The sequence below is a fragment of the Archocentrus centrarchus genome, chromosome 10, assembly GCF_007364275.1.
Source record: "Archocentrus centrarchus isolate MPI-CPG fArcCen1 chromosome 10, fArcCen1, whole genome shotgun sequence".
NCBI lineage: Eukaryota > Metazoa > Chordata > Actinopteri > Cichliformes > Cichlidae > Archocentrus > Archocentrus centrarchus.
Window position 1 is genome coordinate 17,530,008 of NC_044355.1, and position 21,005 is coordinate 17,551,012.

At 42.2% G+C, this 21,005-nt stretch overlaps 1 protein-coding gene across 1 annotated transcript; it reads left to right on the plus strand.

The window, feature by feature from the left end:
- Positions 1 to 185: 185 nt before the first annotated feature.
- On the plus strand, positions 186 to 12,980 carry LOC115787249 (uncharacterized). The gene is made up of 6 exons (XM_030739847.1): positions 186 to 515; positions 10,679 to 10,996; positions 11,189 to 11,446; positions 11,546 to 11,692; positions 11,784 to 11,897; positions 12,087 to 12,980. Exons 1-6 carry the CDS (start codon positions 467 to 469, stop codon positions 12,260 to 12,262), a joined length of 1,062 nt encoding a protein of 353 aa, XP_030595707.1. The 5' UTR covers positions 186 to 466; the 3' UTR covers positions 12,263 to 12,980.
- Positions 12,981 to 21,005: the final 8,025 nt, after the last annotated feature.

Consider the following 21,005-nt stretch of genomic DNA (forward strand, 5'->3'; position numbering starts at 1 on the left):
CACAAGCACACACCCCCACATCGATGAATATCCTGGGAATGGACATTGATAGGGTTACATCTTAACCTGACCTGTTCACTTTGGTAGAGGTTTAAATGTATTGCTGTTTTTACTGTGCTCATGAGCTACCGCTTGTCTTCTGCTTAGCTTGCCATTATTCTTTTGTTAATACCAGAACATGGATATAAGCGGAAGCGAATGGATGGATGGATGAAGTCGGTCTCAAAACCTCATTCGGTATATATGATGAACAGTTCAATCTATTCCTCGTAGTCCATCATACGTCAGTTCTCTTTATCTTGAGGGCTAAATGTGGAAGTAAAACTGATACCGCACTCTAACATCCTCTGAACACATGAAAAGACAACCAACATATTCTCACACTGCAGTCTGTTCAGAGCAGCTGGCACACTTTTACTTTTGAGGGAAAACGTTTGAAGGCTGAGTGGCTGAACAGCGAGCAGACATGGAAGCTGCAGCCGGACTGTTGGTGATGTTGCTCGGAGTCTGTTATGGTGAGCTACTCAACTTTCTTCATGTTTTCCTTCATTAAGGTTTAATTTTACACATCAATAACATGTCTTGCATCCACACGATCCAGTACAGACAATAAAATAAGTATGTGGGGAAAAAGTAAAAGAAAAAAAAATGCTAAATTCAGCTACGAATGTGTTGAACACAATAAGACTTATAAGTCTTATCCATAGATGCTCTCCTTCGGACGGCGCTGCTTCGGTTTTTTGTTTTTTAGTCTGTTTCACGCGCAAATCCCGTTTATAACCGAGAGGATCTACTTCTTGCTGTGCGATAGATTTCGCTATAAACTTCCAATGAGAACATATCCCAAAAAAGGATCTACGATCAGGAGGAGGAGGACGCTCCGTGGATCACTATACCGCGCTTCAGACGCAGGACGCGGCGGAGAGAAATAAAGCAGAAGCGGGGTTGCTGAGTCGGCCTCTCAGTTTAACTGGTTTTCTTATTACCTGGTGTGTTTGTTACCACTTCAACCCGTTGTAACCACCTTCAGATGTCACACTTGTGTCATTTTAGACGCGAGAATGGAAGTTTAAGATATGTTTGTTTGTTTCGTCATGACTTTCATTAACGTTACATTTAGACCATATAAATTGTCAGTGTAATTTTTTTAAAATAAAAAACATTAAGTCGCCAAAATCAACATTTCGACTGTTAGCCAAAGTAGATCAGCTTAACCCGTGAACCTCTCTACATGGTGGCCCACAAGCACAACCTTACGATGACAACTAAAACGGTGTTTGTCATTGTGTGTGTATGTGGGTTAGTCTGCACCAGAATAGCAGCTACGATAAATTATTTCCATAAGGTCCACTGCACTTAGACTGGAGCTCCATTTTAAGACTCTAATCAGCTGCAAGTGCTCTAAACTCACCACTGCACATTTATTTACTGACAGAGTGAGACAGACCATCTGTCGATTAGGACATGTTATTTCCTGAAATAAAAATGACTTCTTGCAATAACTCCTGGAGAAAAAAGAAAGAGAGACATAAAATCCTCAGTTATCTTTTGGCGTTTCCAGTCAGCTGCTCACCACAACTTCATCCATCCACTTCCACTTCCTCCTTCAAACCATGTCAGTTTTCAGTCAGATAAGTTACTGCTGGGATACCGGAGCTGAACAGATCCAGGAGTCGAACTGAACCCGATGAAAGATGAAGCACATTTGCTTATTTTACAAGCTAATGCCTGTGGCCCCTGTGTCAAGATGTGACTATCATTCCTCAGCACAGGCATGTTTCCTAAATCACCAAGTCTTAAGAGGCTGCCATAAGAACACCATATACAGGAGAAAAAGACATTCAAGTGTTGAGTGGCCTTTTAAGGATGGCGCATGCCTGGAAACTGTATGAGGTGCACAGCTGTGAGTCTGATCAGCAAGCTTCATTAAACATATTTATTTTTGAGCAAAATATTGTTTTGTAAAGTCTGTAGATTATATTGATAGTATCAAATGCTGATTGTGGCATGTTTTTGTTTTGTTTTGTTTTATTTGGTGAAATCAGTGGTAGGCACTGCAGCTCCGTTTTAAGACACCGATCAACTCCAGGTGCTCTAAACTGACGGTGACATCAATTTCATGCTCAACTAAACAGCGCTTTTTTACCAGCCTCAGGAGCCCATCCTGAGTGCTCCAGAGAAGTATTTACTAAATGTGTTTTTGTTTATAAAAAATAAAGGAATAAATAAATTAAACAGCATGCATTAAATCATCACAGGTGAATTCTGACCAGTCCAACACATACATGTTAAATCTGAGCAACCACATCACCATGAAGAGGCTGTTCAGCAGAGCATGAAGAAACTTTCCTTTATTTGCACATGCTATGTACTATTGTGGATAGTACACAGCATGTGACATGGGCATGATGGTTTATTTGGTTATACTGAACCAAACCTTCTCACATTTATTTATACCAGTCTCAGTGGGAGAAAAATAAATGCTGTGAAAATGTGTGCAGAATGTGAGTGAGGGGTTAGAGTGAGGATGACAGTCATTTAATGCAGCAGATGCATTTTCTGTTGAAAGTATAAAAGCTGAGAGAACAGCTGGGAGTTAGAGCTGAAAGTCTCTGCCTTTTTAAATTTTCTCTTCAAAAGTTCTTCAGAAGCATAGATGGTTTCTGTGGAGACATTTACACCACAGTCCTGCTCTCAGTCTACTCACAGTGCAGCTCACCAAACAGTCTCTCTCTCATCTATAAATTGGTTTATTTATTTGTTTAATTACACTTTGGATTTTGGTGTTTAAGTGAACAGATAGCCTATATTGGTCTTTAAAATTGGGCAGTGTTTTTTTGTTTGTTTGTTTGTTTGTTTTCATTTTATGTGGCATACCCATTTGTAGTAAATAGAAGTGGTAGTATTAAATACATTAATTTAAATTCAAATAAATGCTATTTATATAGCACAAAATCACAACATCAGTTCCCTGAAGGTGATTTATATTGTAAGGTAAAGACCCTACAATAATTCAGAGAAAACCCCAACAATCAGATGAGCCCTATGAGCAAGCAATTAGTGACAGTGGGAAGGAAAATCTCCCTTTTAACAGGAAGAAACCTGAGGGGAGGGAGACAGGACAAAAGACATGCTGTGGAAGAGAGTCAGACATGAATAACAGGCCTATTGCAGCATAACTAAGGGGGGATTCAGGGTCACCTGATCCAGGCCTAACTATAAGCTTTATCAAAAAGGAAAGCTTTAAGCCTAATCTTAAAAGTTGTGAGGCAACTTCTGTAATCACAAGGCCCAGTCCAAATTACTCAGGCCCATCCAAAATCATAATCCTCGCGCTGCGCCTGCTGGAAACAAATGGGCAGTATCACAACAAAGTGTGTGATAGACAGTTTGGATGTCATGCTTTTTTCCTGTCCTAGGCGTGAAATGGATATGCATGCAATTTACAATTATATCCATATTTTATTTAAAGCCAACAAGTTGCTACCACTTTTTTCTTGATTAGTAGCCATTTCAACTACATTCAACCACACTACAGATTACTTAAGAAAAATAAACATAAGACAATAATTGTAGCGAGGCCAAATATAAATACCATCTAGCTTGTTGGCTTTAAATAAAATGCGGCCCCCTGCTAATGCTTCAGTGTAAACACGCAATTTGCATGTTTACACTGAAGCACTCTTTGAAGTGTGCACCTATCCAGGTATGATATACAAAATTACATGTGGAATAACAGGTAGGTCATACCCCAGCAATAGTCAGGCAGAGAGAGGACGGGGCTACCAAATTAAAGTAAGTCAGCTGCTACTTTGACTCACACCAGCAGAATTGCTCATATGTTCAAAGAATGGCCCCCAAATCCTAACAAATCTGGAAACATCGTTACTGAGAGTGTAGCGTATTTTTTCAAGGTGTAAGCAGGAAACCATATTATTCAGCCAGCACTTAAAAGAGGAAGGTGAGGCTGATTTCCACTCTGAGAGAATGACACGTTTAGCTACACCCATCCTAAATGAGACAGCCTGTCGAGCGGGCAGAGGGAGAGCAGGGCAAGAGTCAGATACCCCAAAGATGGCAATGAGACAGTCAGAGGTTATCTGCAGTCTGTATGCAGCTCGATAGAGAGAGAAAATATCGGATCAGAAAGCTGTTAAATTATGGCAGTGCCAAAACTGATGTCCCAGGGTGGCATTAGGGTGTCTGCACCTGTCACAGACATTTTATTTGGGAATATTTTACTTAACCATGCTTTAGAATAGTGCAGGCGGTGTACCACTTTAAACTGGATTAGCTGCAGCCTAGCGTTAATGGTGCAATCTTTTATTCCTATCAGAATACGATCCCAGAGTGTGGCAGAGATTGAAACCCACATATCTTTGGTCCACGCATCTCTAATATGAAGAGATGATGTAGTTGCAGAGAAAACTTTCACAAACTGTGAAACAAGATGTTTGGAAGTGGGAGGTTTAATAAGGAGATCATAGAAAATATGTTGCATTGGTAGCTGATTTGAATCTGAGCTAAGTTGGTTTGCAAAGCTCCTAACCTGCAGATAACGAAAAAAATGATTTGGGGTCAAATTAAATTTAGACTGCAGCTGTGGGAATGACAGAAACTGCTTATCAATAAACAGGTCTATGAGAGAGGAGAGGCCTCTACCTGACCAGAGACCGAAGACAGGATCCAGCAGACCTGGTTTGAAGCAGGGGTTATGGCACAGGCGGGCATAGATGGACAGATTTGGCAGTTTTAAAACTCTTCATTTGTGTCAAAATCTTAAATGAGTTCCTGAATATGAAATCAGCAGTGAGCCTCTTAGAAGGAATATTCGATTTGGAGAATAAAATTGCAGGCAGAGAGGCTGAAGCTTGTTGTAACAGGATGTGGGATTCAATCTGAGGCCAGCCAGGGCAGGAAGAGGAAGAGGCTCCCTCCCCAGCTGTCCCAGAGGTCCAGAATGTCCAGGCTCTTGCGTTACAAGCCCAGTAATAATAACAAGAGACTGGAAGACCAAAGCCACCGTCCACTCTGGCCTTCTGCAAGTGTGCCTTAGAGATATGGGAGGTTTGTATGCCCAAACAAAGGGCATAATAATCGAATCCAACATTTTACAGTTCATTTCATGTACAAGACAGGCAAAGTGTAACATTCACATGGTGGATCAGCATGTCTATTACAAGCTTTGCCGTGATATTTGGATGAATTATTCCAACCTGGTTCTGTAATAAAATTTCAGTCTATTTCCATCCTGCTCACTGTCCGTCATCCTCTTTTAAAGCCCATCTATCATTTTAAATTAAATAAGTCACTCTGAGGGTAAGCACAAGCCTCCGGCAGCACAGCTGTCTGTTTTGATCAAAGATAAGCCACATTTGCTTTTTGTAGAAGATGATGTTACGTTACATTGAGCAGGCAGCTGTGCGTGTTAAACTGTGACCATCAAAATCAGAATCAGAATCAGAATCAGAAGGTTTTTATTGCCATATGGGTGAACAGGTTCACAGCATTAGGAAATTGCTGCGGTACTTCGTGCTTACAGAAAAAAAAAAAACAAATAAGTATAAAAACTATAAGACAATATACAAGTATACAAATTGCAAATATACAGAGATATTAGAGCTATAACTATAGCACAATATTACAAAATTACAAAATATACAGTGCAGAGACTAATTAAAAGATAGAAGAATGTAGACTATATTCCACTAATATGTACATCAGTGCAATCAGACAGGTGCATAGACATAGGGTCATCAGTGTTTGTGGAGGGTGGTGGTAACAGTCTTAGGGTAATTGTTCATGAGTCCAACAGCAGAGGGGAAGAAACTGTTCTTATGGCGGGAGGTTCTGGTCCGTATGGACCGTAGCCTCCTGCCTGAGGGGAGAGGGTCAAAAAGTCTGTGCCCAGGGTGAGAGTGGTCGGCTGTGATCCGACCTGCACGCCCCAGTGTCCTGGAGGTGTACAGGTCCTGGAGAGATGGGAGGTTACAGCCAATCACCTTCTCAGCAGAGTGCACAACGCGCTGTAGTCTCTGTTTGTCCCTAGTGGTGGCTCCAGCGTACCACACAGTGATGGAGGAGGTGAGGATGGACTCAATGATGGCAGTATAGAACTGCACCATGGTCCTTGCTGGCAAGTTGAATTTCTTCAACTGCCGCAGGAAGTACATCCTCTGCTGGGCCTTTTTGATGACAGAGGTGATGGTGGGCTCCCACTTGAGGTCCTGGGTGATGGTAGTTCCCAGGAAGCGAGAAGAGTCCACTGTGGTGATGGGGGTGTCAGTCAGGATGATGGAGGGTAGAGGGGCTGTGTGCTTCCTAAAGTCCACTATAATCTCCACTGTCTTCTGGGCGTTCAGTACCAGGTTATTGTGGCTGCACCAGGACGCCAGACGTTTGACCTCCATCCTGTAGGCCGACTCGTCCCCGTCTGAGATAAGTCCGATGAGAGTCATGTCGTCTGCAAACTTAATAAGCTTGACAGACTGGTGGTCAGAGGTGCAGCAGTTGGTATACAGGGAGAAGAGCAGAGGAGAGAGGACACAGCCCTGAGGAGTGCCAGTGCTGATGGTCCGGGAGTCCGAGACATTCTTCCCCAGCCTCACGTGCTGCTTCCTGTTCGTCAGGAAGTCAGTGATCCACCTGCAGATGGGATCAGGCACGTTCATCTGGGACAGCTTTTCTTGGAGGAGATCAGGGATGATGGTGTTGAAGGCAGAGCTGAAGTCCACAAACAGGATCCTGGCGTAGGTTCCCTGGGAGTCCAGATGCTGTAGGATGAAGTGCAGAGTCAGGTTGATGGCGTCGTCCACAGACCTGTTGGCTCTGTAGGCAAACTGCAGGGGATCCAGAAGGGGGGCTGTGAGGGACTTGAGGTGGGACAGCACCAGACGCTCAAATGACTTCATGACCACAGAAGTCAGTGCCACAGGTCTGTAGTCATTTAGTCCAGTGATCCTTGGCTTCTTGGGGACAGGAACAATGGTAGCGGTTTTAAAGCAGACAGGCACGTGGCAAGCCTCCAGTGAGGAGTTGAAGATATTCGTGAACAATGGGGCAAGCTCGTTAGCACAGTGTCTCAGTGTGGCAGGTGAGACACCATCTGGACCTGGAGCTTTGCGAGCTTTGACACTCCTGAACTGCTTTAGCACCTGGTCCTCCTGAATACAAAAGACTGTGGGGGTGGGGGAGGAGGGGGACTCTGGGGTGGGAGTCCTTGATGATGTGGGCTTCTCTGAGGTGTGGGGAGTGGGGGAGGTTGGGGGGTGAATATTTGTGTTGGCTGTATTGTAGTTGGGACTGGTGGAGGTGTGAAGGCTGCTGAACTGACCATCAAAACGACAATAGAACTCGTTCAGTCTATTTGCAGTTTGTAGGTCGTCTGTGGAGTGGGGGGTTTTAGGCTTGTAGTTGGTAATCTGCCTAAAACCTTTCCATACAGAGGCCGCGTCGTTCTCTGAGATCTGCTGCTGTATATTCTCAGAGTGATGTGATCTAGCAGTGGCCACTTCCTTGCTAAACCTGTACTTGGCCTCTTTGTAGCAGTCTTTGTCCCCACTTTTAAAAGCCTCCCTCTTCTCTATCCACAGCTGCTTCAGTTTGGGAGTAAACCAGGGTTTGTCACTGTTATAACACACCCTGGTGCGTGATGGCACAATGCTGTCCTCGCAGAAGTGGATATACGAGGTTACAGTGTCCGTGTAGTCATCCAGACTGTCACAGGCAGCCCTCATTGAGTCCCAGTCTGTAGTTTCGAAGCATGTGCGGAGCTCCTCCACAGCCTCACGGGTCCACTGCTTTGTTGTCCTCACCACAGGTTTTGAGAGCTTCAGCCTCTGTCTGTACGCGGGGATCAGGTGGATCATGTCGTGGTCAGAGAGGCCGAGTGCAGCGCGGGGCACTGCGTGATAAGCCTCGCTTATCGTGCTGTAGCAGTGGTCTAGTGTCTTCTCCTCTCTGGTCGGACATGTGATATATTGTTTATATTTGGGAAGTTCCTGTCTCAGGCTGGCTTTATTAAAGTCCCCAAGTACGATGATAAGAGAATCCGGGTATGTCCGCTCCATGCACAGAATCTGCTCTGTGAGCGCGCACTGGGCCTCGTGCACGTCCGCGTCCGGCGGGATGTAAACAGCAGCCAGTATGAATGAAGCGAACTCCCGCGGAGAGTAAAACGGTTTACAGTGAATGAAAAGATATTCCAGTGAGGGAGAGCAGTGCTTAGCAATCTCTGTCACATCCGTACACCAGCCACTGTTTATGTAGAAGCAGACTCCTCCACCTGTAGCCTTGCCGGAAAGTGCAGCTTGCCGGTCTGCGCGGAGGAGATGAAATCCCTCCAACTGGAGCGCGCAGTCCGGTATCTCCTCACACAGCCATGACTCCGTGAAGCATAACACACAGGATTTGGAAAAGTCTCTATTCATGCTCCTCATCAGTATCAGTTCGTCCATTTTGTTCCTAAGTGAACGCACGTTGGAGAGGAAAATCCCAGGTAAGGCTGTGCGTAATCCACGTCTCCTTAGCCTCACAAGCACGCCAGCGCGCTTCCCTCTCTTTCGGCGTCTCACTTTCTGGGCCAGAGTGTGTAATAAATCCGCCGCAGATGCGACAAAAACAGGAAATAAATCCGAAGGTGTTGTGGACCTAATGTTGAAAAGCTCTTCTCTGGTGTAAGAATACCCAGAAGAGTGTCCAGACACAGAAATAACGCACAAAAACAAACAAAACAGAGCGCACCGAAGTACCAGGGCATCCATTCGCGGCGCCATCTTGGGTTTGAAACACCCAAGTAGGAGTCTAGGCAGAGGTCTGTTTTAAATGTATTAAAAATAGTCAACAAAATTTGCATTGGTATTTGAAGGGAGCACTGACCTTTTTTTCACCAAGGTCTTTAATATTGTCAAACCCCATGACACACTGAAAGGCAGAGGTGACTTGAGAAATAACAAATCTACAGATGCAATATCTATAACATGGTGAGTGGACGATATAAGCAAATGAAATGAGTTAATGTAAATGGTAAACAAACTGGTTCTTATATACTGGCGCTTTTCTGCTCTACATCAGCACTCAAAGCACTTTATACAACATGTCTCATTCACACACATTCACACTCCGATGAACGCATCAGGAACAACTCAGGGTTCAGTATCTTGCCCAAGAATACTTTGACATGCAGACTGGAGCAGCCAGGACCACCAACCTTCCAATTAGTAGATGACCGGCTGTACATTAACACTCATCCTTTTACAGTTATAATTCTCGTGGCTGTGTATATTCCACCAACTGCCACCCTGGCAGCAACTATCAACAAAATACAGTCTGTTGACCCCGATGGGATTTTTATTGTAGTTGCTTTGATCAAACAAATATGAAAAAAAGTCCTTCCTAATTTCTGTCAACATGTGAAAAGTCTCACCAGGGAGCAAAACACACTGGACCATGTTTACAGCAAGAATATAGATGGATACAATAATAATAATTGTATGTGTTTCTCAAACAACAAGCCATGGGTGACGTGGGATCTCAAGTTGCTGTTGAAAGAACGCAGTACAGCCTACATGTCAGAAAATGCTGAACACTAGGTCCACCCTGAGGAGCGCCATCAAGTATGAATCAAAACTTTACCATTTTCATCTGAAAACATTCTGGTGTAAACGAGGCCTCTAAAGGAACAAAGATGCAATCAAAAGTGACAGTGACTCGCTAGCTGAGGAATTCAATCACATCTTTGCCTGCATTGAGATGGATGGAATGGAGGCTAAGACCACCACATCACCACCAACGAACCAGCAGCATGGCATTTACTGTTAGCACAGATGATATCCAGAGAGTGTTCCGCAGTGTCCGCCGTATGAAAGCTGCAGGTCCATATGAAATCCCAGGGAGGGTACTCAGCAGCTGTGCAGCTGGCAGAGGTGTTCACCAACATCTTTATAACCTCTCACTGTCACAATCCACTGTCGCCCCAAGTCCCAAGAACCCAGCGTTTGCCTTACTCTCATATATAACAGCTATAACAGCTTCTGAATTTTATTTGACTTCTTTAAATTTAAACATTAACACCACATTCTGAGATAATTTCAACATGATTTTGGAGTTAAAGTAAATACAACTGTGACAGCTGAACCCATTAAAAAAAAAGGAAAAAATAACAAATCTGTCCTTTCCCCCAGTCCTCTTTGTTTCTCATTTTGGAAAATCACTTAACAACTTATTTTAATCCAGTAAAATGTAGTTTACAGACAAAATGCCAAAACTGTCCTATTTCACAGCCAGCATTTTGTTTTTTTGTAGAAAAGCATGGCCTACAGTACTTACAAAATTTAAAATGATGATGAAGTTACAGCAGCTAAATAAAAATAATTCATTCATTTTAGCATTTGGATTTGTGATCTTTCAGCTATATTTTGTAAATGGTCATCTCAAGAAAGATCAGCACAAGGAAAATAAAGCACTTAGCTGAACCTTGACTATGTTTCAGTCCTGTGTAATTCTCATCTACATGCCAATAATGCTTCTTTGAATCGTTGGGACTGAGACAGACAGAAACCATAAAACTGCTATTAATGTTTTGAGTAAATTGTTGCACATGCTGCCGCAGTCCTTCTGGTGGGGACTGAACACTCCAAATTGTTTAATTTATGCATTTGTTGACTTTTTTAATTTGCAGGTGTGGAAACTCACTGTGATGGCAGACAGGATGGAGCTCAGTGTTATGGAGCTTTGGGAGGAAGTGTGGACATCCAGCTGATGGACAGCAGCTCAGAAATACCTAGATATGGACTGTTCAAGAATTCATTAAGAATACTAGATGTGAGAAATAATAAGGCTATTCTTAATACCATAAAACATAGGTCTGTTTTTCCCAGTAATGGAACATTTAGGATCAATAACCTGAGCAGGAATGATGGTGGTAAATTTACCCTTCAAACCTTTGATTCAGAGGGAAGAACATCAGGCGAGCGGACTTTACAGCTGTTTATTCAAGGTAATTATCTCCTGTTGGGAAATTAAGCCATTAATTGATTTAAATTTTGCACTGTTTTGGTAATCTACTGTATATTATATATCTCACAACATTTCCCATACATGTATTTTATGTTTTCTCTGTTATTCATTAGAGACTGTAAAGAATGAGAAAGATTTAATATCAGAAGTCATCTGTGTGTGTTTCTCTCAGCTCCTGTGTCCTCTGTCCTGCTGGTCTCTGAGTGTCTGTCCCAGGGAGAGATGAGGGTGTCCTGCTCCTCTGAGGGAGGGGACAGTCCTCAGTACAGCTGGACTCTGGATGGACGCACACTGACAGATGCTGAGCTCCTTTCTAGAAACAATGAGGGTAACAACATCACTCTGAACCAGCACGTCTCAGGACATCTGGTCTGCTCAGTCAGGAACAACGTCAGTAAAGTCTCCAAAGAAGAGAGGATATCTACCTGTGGTGAGTGAGAACATTATGAATTATATCTGATAACCAGTGAGTAATTAATATGCTCACTTTGTACATCTTTGATAATTATGTGTTTGTTTGTTTTTGTAGGCTTTATTTTCATTAACTGCACTTCAGTCAGTGGGACACAGATATCAGGGTGGGTGCATAAAGACAATAACAGCCTGTGTATTAAACCAACACAGACCTCTGTGGGTGAGGAGAATGGAACTAACAGTGATGCCCCATGGTACATTAGTAAGTGGAAACTAATTAGATCCATTGATGTCATTTTCTTTCTTCATAAAAACATGTTTGCTGACTTAAACGTTGTTTAATTTTGAAACAGGCAATTTGCCTCTGATCGGTGGGGTTCTCTCAGCACTGATCATTTTCTCGGTTGTGGGTGTAGCAGTCTTCTGTGCTCAAAGAAAAAAGGAAAACCCCAAACCTGCAAACAAAGGTGCAACACTTTCTTTTTTTTTCATTATTTCCTTTTTTTTTTAATATAAGTTTTACAGAGCTGTTTGACATTTTAAATGAACCTTTTAAGCGTTTATTGGTAAACACACACACACATAGAAAGTCAAACTATTCCTATAATAATTCCCTGATTGTAATATTTGAGCCACCCCTTCTTGTTACTCTGCAGAGGAAGAAGATGACCAGGAAATCTTTGCTGATGTCAGGGACATAAAGCAGCAGGTGCAGCAGATGGAGAAAATAGCAGAGGTGGAGTATGGCCGAGTCAAGTCTGCAAAGCGACCTCGGAAAACTAAACCAACAGCAGACGATAGTTTGTATGCCAACATCCATAAAGTCCGGTGATTTAAGTGGTCAGTGCTTCTACAGAGACTGCATCACTGAAGGTGGGAGGAGGTGATGTGAAAATGCTTTAACGTCTTTAATTTGATGTGATTTCCAATGAGAAAAATACAAACCATCAATACTCATCCTTATTGATTGTTTTTTTTATTTACTTTTTTATTTTAACTCCAGTTCTGTATTATAACAGGACATAAGTGCATCTATTAGTAGATCATTTACTGTGTTACAAAAATACTGTCTGGACCACTGCAGAATAATTAAAAAAAAACTTTTGAAAAAACATTAAACAACATGTTTTATGAATTTGACTGGCAAACTTTCAAACTGTTTGTTATAGATATAATAATATCAATATTAATAATGTTCTGTGATCAATCTGGGATCTTTGTCAGTGTCTTGACAGCTCATTTGTACGTACAATGAGCTCAGAGCCAGTTTAAGTAGACTAACTCCTCAGTATAGACTGTTTACACAAGTGGCCTTGGTCTACTCCCCTTAGTTTTGTTCATGTTAAAAGGAGTCATTGGTTTTTGGTATTTGGGATTTTTTATGAGGTCTTTTAAAAATTAAAACATCAGTGAAATAGCATTTCAATTAATTATTAAAATCTGAAATTTGTAATTTTGCTTAACCTGTTTTTCTGTCCGTGCTAGCTCCAGCCCCTGCCCTTTGATTTATTTCATAGATAACCTATTAGAATTAATTTGATTTCACAACTCTGCAATGTAACTAAAGATGTGGTGTGCCTTATTGTTAATAAAGGTTTTTTTTTAAATAATATTGGTGCTACTGGTCCCTCACTATTCTGTGTGAAATGGCAATCACAATTCATTCTATTCAGAGGCTTTATTTCCCAAAAGGGAAGAATTACTTTGAACAAACTGCTGTAGACTCTGCTTGCCTGATGTATGTCCACCTGAATAAAAGGGTTCAGCGACATATTCACCACTGTCTGTCCGTCTCAGGTTATCGAACCTCATTCCCAGTAATGTTGCATTACTGGAAATAGAGCATTGTATGGTATTAAGAAAAACCTTATTCTTTCTCTCAGTGAGTACTTTTCATTGATTTTTAACAACTGGTCTCTAAGGATTTCTGAGGCGCTGTTCATCAGCTGGAGGGCCAAAATTCCTCTCAAAGGACCACAACACTAATAAAAAGGCCCCCCACCAGAAGGGCACTGAGCAAAATATATAAATGTGTACTTAAACCAGGAACATTGTTTTTGTTGCATCTGTCTGTCCCGGTCCACCACAGTTAGAGTTCAGCTAACAGCACTAAAGAACATCTAAATATTGTAAACGGAAAAATAAGTCCAATAAATTCCATTTTACTTTACATGTTTTGCTTCATGTGACACAATTGTGAGTTGTTTAATAATAATAATAATAATAAAGTGTTCCCATCTTCAACTACCAAAAGATGAGAATCATCCAACTACTGATCGCCATCGGGGGCAGTATTCTTCAAAGGCATTATGCAGTAGATCAGCCGTCTGCTGTAAGTTCTGGTCACTCTGAATTGCACACAAGTCTTAAAAATCCCATAATGGGAAGCACTGTATTTGTTACTGAAAATGGCTTGAAGGGGGAAAATGTCAAAGACAAATGTTGACATGACCAGCCTTCCCATGTGACCTACTTCTGTCTACATGGTTTCTGTTTGCTTAACACGGAAACGCCCACCCACCCACACACACACACACCCACCACCACCACCAGTAATGTAAGCAGAAATTTTTAACATCATCAAAAAGAAGAGGCATAAAGTTTCCATTCCTGATTTGTGTGCGTGTGTGTGTGTGTGTGTGTGTGTGGGGGGGGGGGGGGGGGGGGGGGGTATTATAGGTTAAAGATATTTAGTATTCAGTGAAACTCCTTATTAAAAACATGCAATTATTGTAAGGATGATAATGATCTAGAAATGGTTGCAGGAGCAAAGCAATGCACGTAAGGCAAAATATAGCATTAAATAAAAAGTGCAACACCAGAGAACAAACAAGAGGAGGATGGTGGGATAAATTTAGGTTGGTTTCAGAACAGGAAGAAAGAAAAGGGTTTTAAACCACTGTGCAACAACAGCGTTAATGCACACTTTATAAAGTTGTTAGCTCTGCCAGTAATTAATCTACTTCCTTTGACACTCCTTTAGATGTTGCAGTATTATCTGTTGCAAAAGGCACAGAACTGCCTGACAAATGCAAAAACAGATCAATAAATAAAGGTGTTTAAGTGTTTTCAGCAATCTTTTTGTTCTTCATTTAAGACATGTGTGATCTAGGAAGTTGTCAGTTGTCACAAGGTATCACAGTACCATGGAAGCAAATTTCCGATTTTTATTTTTATTTTTTGATAACTACCAGCTTATAAAGAGGACACAATGGAGGCCAGTTTAAGGAGCTCAATCTCCCTGTTCACCGTGATGCTGTCCCACTGTTTGCAAAGATCAGTGGCCTCACCTGAGCGCTTCTCCAGCTTGCAGTACAAACATGGTTACATCTGTAGAGCCAGAGTAGTGCCACTTGATTGTGATGTTGAAAAAATGTTATAAAACCTGAAACTGGCATTGAAAGGGTTGTTGTTATCTTTTGATTAAAAAAAATAAATAAATAAAAAAAAAAAATAAATAAATATATATATATATATATATATATATATATATATATATATATATATATATATATATATATATATATTTTTTTTTTTTTTTTTTTTCCTGGCTACGATTTTTTTTCAGTGTTTGTATTTTATGTTCTGGTGCAGTTTTTTTAGTGTTTATTTTATATTATAAAAAGAAAAGAAAAGAAAAGAAAAGAAAAGAAAAGAAAAGAAAAGAAAAGAAAAACATCAATGTCAGTGTTTCCTTTTTCAGTTTCAGTTTTTATCTTTCAATGCCATTTATATATATTTTTTCAATACCAAAATCAAGTGGCACTATTCTGACTCCATACCTGTCTCTGATGAATCTCCCCACAAACAGTTTAAACACTTTGGACATCAGTGCTCCTTATGAGGAAATTTATTGGCTAAAACTTTATGCACCAGATATTATAACCATGTATCCTGATGAAAGGTAATGCTGTGGCTTATTATGAGTTAAAAACAAACCAAAGTAAAGTGGTCTCTCTCCTTTCATCGCAGAGAGCGCTGTCATAAAAATCCTGGCCTGGTAGCACCCGTCCTTCACATTACTGCCATCTTGTGGCCACAATAGGCTATTGCCACTCATAGAAAACCGTAGCAGTCTCCATTTCTACGGGTGTCTCTGTATCCCGTTAAGAATGACTTGAGCTGAGAGGCCAGCAGCTTTTCTGGTGGTTTGCATATGCGTCTTGTGGATAAACATCTTTGACAGTAAACTGATGGGAGAGCAGCGGTGAGGCAACCTGCTGCTTTCACTGCTCTGAGATCAGTTACGATCTTCGCTTTGTGTGGAAACACATCTTGCATTAGTAAGCAAACGAGCTCCAGTGATTTATCCTCTTGCTACCAACCTTGGCCAACCGTGTAGAGAGAAGACAATGTGACAAAGGTTGTTAATAACTCCTTTCGTACATTTGCAAGGAAACGTCTGATAATGATGGAGAGGAGACAGCAGCTCCGACCGTTTCTAATAAAACAGGAAAGTTGAGCAGGTGGAGGCTCAGCCAGCACTTTGAGATTAGCAGCTCTGAGGAATCACTGGGCTCACTGAATGTAATACATTTAAAACAGCTGTTTTGCCAAAACCTCACCTTCTTTTCTGATTAATATTTTTATTCCACCCACCCTCAGATACTGACAGTCTTACACTACTCAAGTCTTTTAATTCAGCTGATTTGTTGTTGTTAATATATTTTAATGTGCTTAAAAAGATGCAGGCCTGTGTTTCCGAGCTCATGACAAACTTTTTTTTTTTTTTCCAGAACGTGGTCTTCACAGGACAGGCACAGACATATTCCCACCATCTTATTGTGATCAGAGGGACAAAAATCACACACTGGAAGAAAGGGACTGTATATGAGCAGGACTGCTGTTGAATTGCATTAGATTACAAAAGAGTGCTGAATGAAGTGGGCACTATGTGCTTGACAGGATCGTGTTAGAGATACAGTGTGTTTCTGTGGTAGTTAAATTAAGGAAATAAATGAGTAAAAATAAAACTCTGTGAGAAGAAGCTCTGCGAGGTTCCTTCTATTTCTGCTAAGTGATGAATATTTTGCTTCCACTTCCTTTTTCTTCTTTCCATACGCAGAGTGAGTCCAGCTTTTCAGAACATGCTGATCAGGAGCAGGAGCCAATTCTGACTGTCAACTGTCAGAAAACTGATAGCTGTCAACTGTGTCAACACACACCAAACAGTGAGGAGACATTGAAGCTGTGCTCGGACTGATGGTGATGCTACTGGGAGTTTCTCATGGTGAGCTGTTCAGCTTTTTTTTCTCCTTTTTTTTCAGGTGACACTTTATTAATACTAATGTGTTATATTAATGCTGTTCTTTGTTTTCATGGTTGCAGTAAAAAATATTCTTGTTGTCTAAAAAAATTTGATATTGTTCATATATTTATTATGGGTGGGACTCGATTAAAAAAATAATCTAATTAATTAATCGAAATTAATCACATTTTAATCACATTTAAATATTTAACATGATAAATATTAATTTAAGTTTGGTTGATGAATGAATCAATATACATAAGCTTAAACTTCAAAATTTTGTTTATTTTCCCACCAGTCTACTACACAGACAAACGAAGGGTGGAAGTGCTCCTGTGATAAGCAAACTCCTGAAATTAAAGTTAAGCATCATAACTGGATAGTTTTATTCAACATTAATGTCTCACTTAATATAGTTGGAAATTAATCATTCGCTCAGTTGTATTCCTTGATGTTGAAATGTGTCATGCTTGTTTTAACAGCTTATTTTGAATTAAGGATTTAAAATTAAACCACAAAAAGGAGAAAAAGTTCGTTCTCTGTTTAACCAGCTGCTTTTACACAGCTGTGCTTCACACTCACGGTTGCTAGGCGACATGAGCTACATAGCGGTGAAGGCAGGCGATGCTGATATGAAGGCTAGCTGCTCACGTCCTCCCTTTGCGGTCTACGTGGGCTGCGAAGGACCCGAGCTGTGTCATTTATATACCTGTGGTGAGTGATAATATCATGTAATAATCACAACTTTGATTCTGACTTTATTTATGGTAACTTTGTATATTTTTCATGAATCATCCATTTTTTTGCTTACAGGCCTCATTTTCATTAACTGCACCTTAACCAATGGGACACAGATATCAGGGTGGGTCTATGAAGCCAACACCCTGTGTATTAAACCAACAACAGACCCTACCACAACCAAAGGCAAGACTGTGGGTGAGGAGACTGAAGTAGTTTCATTTAAAAACAATATCACATCCTTCAATCAAACTGCCAGCAGTGATGACCCGTGGCACAATAGTAAGTGAAAACTCTCTGATAAAGTGAATTTATTTATACAAGTTTCTTCATTTGGACTAGTGGAAACTTTCCCCTCACAGCTCTGGTTAATGTGATTTTTGTGTCTGTCTGAACAGGTAACTCCTTGCTCATATGTAGTCTGAGAGCAGACTACATGCTCGCTGTGCTGCGTGATGTCCCACTCCTCCTTTTTTAATTGCATTATACAGCTCACAACACATCATAGTACATATAGGGCCTAGGGGGGCAGGTGTGTCACACAGTGGTTAGTGGGTGGCACTGCTGAGGTGGCCCCACTTGTCTGTTCACTGCTGCCTGCACCTCAATTTTATTTACATTTTAGACATTGAGGGCCTTGGGGGGGGCCTTGGGGGGGGCAGTGTGGATGGGCGCTGTTATTCAGTGCTCATATTACATCTGTCCCTCCGATTTTAAAAGCACTGTAGTTTTCACACAGCCATACACATTCTTCTCAGCACATACACTCACATCGCCCCCCCCAACACGCTGAGTGGGAGGAGGGGGCGGGCGGGCCTTCTCACACCCCAGTTCCATGCACCCCGCCTGGGATGGGGACTGGCTCATTGTTCGGGGCTGGGTTGGCTGCTTCCCTGGGTTGCTGCTGGCTTGGTGCTGGTACCCGCTCTCCCACATTAGGTGTCCATGTATGTTACATGTGCGTATGCATGAGTGTGTGACTGGTGCATGCGAATGTGCGTGCGTGTGTATGTGCGTGTGTGTACATGAGGGAACGACTGGTACGTGTGTGTGTGTGTATGTGCGTGTGAGTGTGTATGCATGAGTGTGTGACTGGTGCATGCGAATGTGCGTGCGTGTGTATGTGCGTGTGTGTACATGAGGGAATGACTGGTACGTGTGTGTGTGTGTGTGTACGTGCGTGCTTGTGAGAGTGTGTGTGTGTGGACAGCTGGGCCTGGGTTGGTGGCTTGCCAAGCCTTGGCACCTGTGGGACACGGAGGGCGGGAGTTACCCCTCCCTACCGCTCCACGCTGCTCCCCACTGGTCGTCACTGCCGCCCCTGGGGTGTGGGTGCCCGTGGGTCCCGGGATGTGTGGCCGGATGTCTCGGCATGGTTTTTGGCCTGCTCCCTTGGCGGCCGTGGCCTGGGGGTGGCTTGGGCCTCTTTGGCGCGTGGGGGGGCTCTGCCGGGTGTCGGGCTGCTCTCGGGCGCTTGGGGCCTCGGGGGCCGCATGCCTGGCTCGTGCTGGGGGTGCCGGCCTGCCGGGGGGGGGGGTGGGCTGCCCGTTGCCTCTGGCTCTCTGGACTCTAGCCCCTGGATTGTGGGGGTTCCGTCTGTGGCCTCCCTCCTTCCTCTTCTGGGGAGTGTACGCGGTTACCATCGGGATGTGTGGCCCCAAGTCTTCTGAGCTCCTGTGCTGTGGATGGCCTGGGTCCCCTGGGTCCTTCCCTATTTGCCTCTGGATCGCGGGGGGCATGGTTGCAGTTTCTTGCCCTCATTATCGAATACATTGCATGACAAAGGCGCATACACACACATTACTACAAACAATAAACTTGTGTGTGTGTGTGTGTGTGTGTATATGTATGTGCATATGGGTGTGTGTATGGATGTGTGTGTGTGTGTGTGTGTGTGTGTGTGTGTGTGTGTGTGTGTGTGTGAGTATATCAACCCCTTTTATTTATTTATTTTTTTTCTATCTCCTTTCTTCCTTTTATCCCCCCCCCCTTTTTTCTCCCCCCCACCTCTTGTTCTTGCCCCTTCCTTGTTGCCTGTCAGACTTGTCATGAATAACTAAATAAAAAGATAAATAAATAAAAATAAAATTGCAAACATTAACAAGAAGAGCCTATAGGAAACATATAGAGCTGTTCTTGTCAAAGCAAATATGTTTGGTACATCAGTGCATTCGGATCATCGTTCCGATTGTGAAAGATGCCAGACATGACAGGCTAAAAAAAAAAAAAAAAGAATGGAGGATGCAAGCTCCTTGTGCTCTCCCCACAGCCCCTCGAAGAAAGAAGCTGGAACTAGCACGAATAAGACAGCACTCATCGCCAGGTTTACCTCTGACGGGCCAGTCAAGATGAAATCAGATGAGCCAGGAAATGGTGATTCCAGCAACTGCCTCAAGAATGGAGGGGTGGGCAGCAGCAGAGCCGGCCCAAGCCTTGAAGGGGCCCTAAGCAAGATTTTATTTGGGGCCCCCTTCATACATTTCATTGTAACCTGAACTTAATCGTTATTAATGCTTGAGGGTTAAAGTTGATTATTAATTTTTTTAGGATGTATTATTGTTTCAGCCTTTTCAATTTAATTTTTCAATTCAATTCCATTTTATTTATGCAGTGCCAACTCACAACAAACAGTCGCCTCAAGGCACTTTATACTGTAAGGTAAAGACCCTACAATAATTACAGAGAAAACCCAACAGTCATCCTAATCTTAAAAATAGGGAGGGTGTCTGTCTTCTGAATCCAAGCTGGGAGCTGGTTCCACAGAAGAGGGGTCTGAAAGCTGAAGGCTCTGCCTCCCATTCTACACTTAAGTATCCTAGGAACCACAAGTCTTACAGTACTTGTGGTTTACCAACAGTCTGAGAGCAAAGTGCTCTATTCAGGTGATACAGTACTATGAACCAATGAAGAGAAGCCAATATGTGAGAAATATGCTCTCTTTCTAGTGCCTGTCAGTATTCTAGTTGCAACATCTTGGATCAGTTGAAGGCTTTTCAGGGAGCCTTTGGGACAGCCTGATAATAACAAATTGCAATAGTCCAACCTAGAAGTAATAAATGCATGGATTAGCTTTTTAGCATCAGTCTGAGACAGAAATATTAGAGTGTAGCCTACTCATTAAATTAGTGTTGTTACAAGTGTACAAATCTGGACAGTTGGAATAGTCTCTTCTTTCTTTTAGGAAATTGGCATTTGTAAAAAATTAAAACAAACCAAAAAAAGTTTCATGACAAATGTAGGTGAGCTTGGGGGCCCCTTGGTGGCCAGGGGGCCCTATACAGCTGCATATGTCGCCTATGCCTCGGGCCGGCTCTGGGCAGCAGAGTGTCAGTTAAACCCAGAGTGAAGTCAAACAGTGCAGAAGAGACCTCCGTGACCTGATGCAGCTCTCGGGTTGATTGTGCTATTTTTTAATATAGAAACACATTATACTATTATGCCATTTTATATCTATTTTCATTTTTTCTGTAAAAGTTTAGCTTTCTAACTCTAACTTTATTTCTAACTCCCGCCTCAACTCCCATTCACACCTTTGTTCAGATGACCTCAATAGGTCACTTGGGACAAAGTCCCAAAATGGGTTCACCCG